The 3,877-nt window shown below is 45.3% G+C and overlaps 1 protein-coding gene across 1 annotated transcript; it reads left to right on the top strand.

Moving 5' to 3' along the window:
- The first annotated feature begins 348 nt into the window (after nucleotides 1-348).
- LOC132365495 (R3H domain-containing protein 1-like) lies at nucleotides 349-3,105 on the top strand. Its single transcript, XM_059922219.1, is given in 5 exon segments — nucleotides 349-639; nucleotides 641-1,345; nucleotides 1,347-1,695; nucleotides 1,698-2,570; nucleotides 2,573-3,105. Coding segments are annotated over 5 exon segments (2,751 nt in total).
- The last annotated feature ends 772 nt before the right edge of the window (nucleotides 3,106-3,877 follow it).

The following is a 3,877-nucleotide window of genomic DNA, read 5'->3' as shown; positions in this document are numbered from 1 at the left end:
CTTTCGTAAGACTCTTAACTTGCACCCACCCAGCCCCTCCGTCGCCCTGCTGCGCCGCGCTCCAACCGCCTCCTCCTCCTCCTCCTCCTCCTCAGTAACGCGGGCCCCTGAAAATATGATATATTTGATCCAAGACAGTCCATTTCAGTCCAGGAATCTACAGTGGTGACAAGGACATGGGACTCCTCCTGCCAGATTCCAAATTGGTCAAGACAATTGACATCCTGGCTGACAACTGTGAGAAAGAACCTTGGATTATATTTTATTTTTTCGGGACACCACAATTCCACATCCATAGGACACATCAGGCTTCAAGTTCCCTGTAGAATTCTAAAATAACCTTTGTTAATGAGGATGTCTGATACTGTTATGGTAAAAAATGAAACTGAAGCAATGAAGGATTTGGAGGCAGAAGTGAAAGATACAATCGGAGTTGTAAATCTTATCAAATCAGAAAACTATGGGAAGATTTTGGCAGAGAAGAATGAACATTGCATTGACAACAATATTGATTTGCAGGAGAAAATTCAGATCCAGGTAACACAATCATTTGAAAAAGAGGAGAAGCCCTCAAAAGAGGAAGCAGAAGAAGAAAAGGCCAGTGATAAGTTGCCCAGAAAAATGTTATCAAGAGATTGTAGGTCAAGAATACACTGATTCAACTGGCATAGGTCTACATGAATTTTTAGTAAACACATTAAAAAACAATCCCAGGGACAGTATGATGCCGTTGAAATCGGAACAAGAAATTTTAGATTTCATTGGTAATAATGAGTCTCCACGTAAAAAATTCCACCCAGTGACATCTTACCATAGGATGCTATTACACAGAGTCACTGCTTACTTTGGATTAGACCACAATGTTGATCAGAGTGGGAAGTCTGTCAGAGTAAACAAAACTAGCAATACAAGAATACCTGATCAGAAATTTAATGAACATATTAAGGATGATAAAGGTGAAGACTTTCAGAAACGATATATCCTCAAGAGAGATAACTCTACCTTTGACAAAGATGATAACCAGATGAGAATACGTTTGAAAGCTGACAGAAGAAGCAAATCTATAGAAGAAAGAGAAGAAGAGTACCAGAGAGCTAGAGACCAAGTATTTTCCCAAGATCCCCTGTGTTCCCAAGAGAATTATATTATTGACAAAAGAATCCAAGACGAGGATGCCAGTAGCACCCAGCAGAGGCACCAGATATTTAGAGTTAATAAAGATTCATCAGGGAGATCAACAAATAGCCATCAAAGCAGCAGTGAGAACGAGTTGAAGTACTCTGAATCACGACCCTGGAGCAGCACAGATTCAGACAGCTCTCTCTGAAACTTCAAGCCTGCTGTAAACCAAAGCCAGCCGCTTCAGGGGAATTTCAGTTCTGACAAGAGGTGATAGTTCTGGAAGCAGCAAAAGCATAGGCAGGCTTTCAAAAACAGGTCAGCCCTTCATAAACCCAGATGGGAGTCCAGTTGTGTATAATCCTCCTATGACTCAACAACCAGTTAGAACCCAAGGGCCTGGACCTCCACAGCCACCTCTGCCACCCCCATCACCTCAACAGCAAGCAGCTCAGCACATTTTCTCCCAGCAGGACAACCATGGGTCTCAGTGTAGCCGCCTGAGTCTTGCCCGCCAGCCATCGGCGGATGGCTCTGATCCTCTCGCCACCATGTTTCAGTCCTCTGTTGTTCTTCAGTACAGCAGTCTGGTTACATCACGACAGCAGCCCCACCACCACCACCGCCTCCTCTTCCTCCCCTACCACCTGGGCAGCAAGTCCCTACTGCTGGCTATTCTGCCTCTGGTCATCCTGTCAGCCAGCCTGTGCTCCAGCAGCAAGGATATATTCAGCAGCCCTCTCCACAGATGCCAGCCTGTTACTGTGCTCCAGGCCACGACCACTCCAGTCAACCTCAGTATCGCCCCGTCCCTTCTGTACATTACAATTCACATCTAAACCAGCCACTACCCCAGCCTGCCCAGTGGACAGGTTATCAAGTTATGCCCAACCAGCAGCAAAACTACCAGGGGACAGTTGGAGTTCAGCAACCCCAGAGTCAGAGCCTAGTTGGTGGCCAGCCCAACAGCATTGGAAATCAGATTCAAGGAGTGGTCATTGCCTATCCTTCAGTGCCATCATATCAGGTTTCACTGCCTCAAGGTTCTCAAGGAATTGCCCATCAGACTTATCAACAGCCTGCTACGTCCCCTAATCAGTCTAATCAAGGATCTATGCCTACAGCAGGAGTGCCAGTTTACTACAGCATCATTCCACCTGGCCAACCAAATAATTTAAGCTCCTCAGTAGGTTACTTGCAACATCCAGGATCAGAACAAGTACAGTTGCCTCGAACTACTTCCCCATGCAATTCCCAGCAGCTCCAAGGCCACCAGTGTGCAGCTGTGCCACCTCCACCACCTGGTGGTGGAATGGTGATGATGCAGCTCAGTGTACCAAACAATCCACAATCTCGTGCCCATTCACCCCCACAGTGGCAACAAAACAAATATTACGGTGATCACCAGAGAGGTCAGAAGTATGTGGAATTTAACAGTAGAGACAATATTGTTCAGGAGATGCCAGATACCCGTTACTTGTTCAGCCACTGCATTACAACCCTCCTGCTGTTCTGCACGGACACATTCCAGCCCAACAGGGTCAGCCTGGCAACAGGCATGGAAACCGAGGAAGCAAACAAGCTAAAAAAGCTGCATCCACCGACCTTGGTGCAGGAGAAGCAGTTGTTGGGAAGGTCTTGGAAATTACTGAACTACTAGATGGAATAACTCGTGTGGAAGCTGAGAAGCTTTGGGGGGAATTCTTTAAAATTGGCGCCAAGATCTGGTGGCTCTGGGACCCCCAGTCCCAGCCCCAGCTGCGTCGTCACCCCCTCTGCTGTGGCAGTGGGGACAGCACTGTCAACCCCGAAAGCTCTAAACCTAGTGACTTGGCCTCCACGTACACTGTCTTAGCCACATTCCCCTCCATCTCCACTGCACAGAATGCTCTGAAGAAACAAATTAACTCAGTCAACGAGTTTAAGCTGAGAACGAGCAAGAAGCACTCTGACTTTCACATTTTGGAGAGGGCAAGTTCTCAGTAACAGCCACTTTGGACCCATGGCCTTTGTGATTCCCCTGTCCTCACCCATCTTTAACTGGCTTGGTATTTGGAGCTTCTGTTAACATGAGACTCCTAGGATGTGTGGTCGTGGCATTACAACTTCTGAAGACAGGCCAGTGATCCAGCAAAGGGGGGGAAAATACACATTTCATCCCAGATGACTGTAGGAATCCACATCAGAATGATACAGAGTTAGCAGCTTTTTCTGAGGAAATGCTGTTCAACTGCCTCCTAACTTTTATAGTTATGTTGTTTTATATTTCTGAATTCTTGTATCAGCTCTTTTGTACAGCAAATTATTCTTCAAAATGATTACAACTAGTTGCAACCTGTATTTCTTTTTTTGCAGCCAGCACAGTGTGACCCAACATAGAATTTGGGGGAAAAAGAATGCAAGAGTGTAATAACCAAGTCACAACCATGTACTGTCTTTGGGGGGCTGGAGGGTAACTAAGGAGACCCCACAAATAGAAGACTACTCTTCCCCTGTATCTCTAGACACAGAAACAATTTTCAGAAAATATAGAACTCCCTCATAGGGTCTTTTCCTTATTCACTTAGGTCGTATAAACATTAAGCGTAAAGTAAATTATGTTCTTAACACCTCTTAATCAAACCACTTGGGTTCAAAGGGGAATAGGAATCATTCTAGGCAGGAAAATAGTTCCTTTTTTTTTTTTTTTAAGTCTCCCTCCAATAATTAAATGCCACTTATTTTCATTCCCTTCCTTGTGGATTTTTTTGTCACCTGA

This window comes from Balaenoptera ricei, chromosome 4, assembly GCF_028023285.1.
Source record: "Balaenoptera ricei isolate mBalRic1 chromosome 4, mBalRic1.hap2, whole genome shotgun sequence".
In the NCBI taxonomy this organism is placed as follows: domain Eukaryota; kingdom Metazoa; phylum Chordata; class Mammalia; order Artiodactyla; family Balaenopteridae; genus Balaenoptera; species Balaenoptera ricei.
Note: the sequence above shows the minus strand (reverse complement) of the source record. Positions and strands in the feature narration are given on the sequence as shown.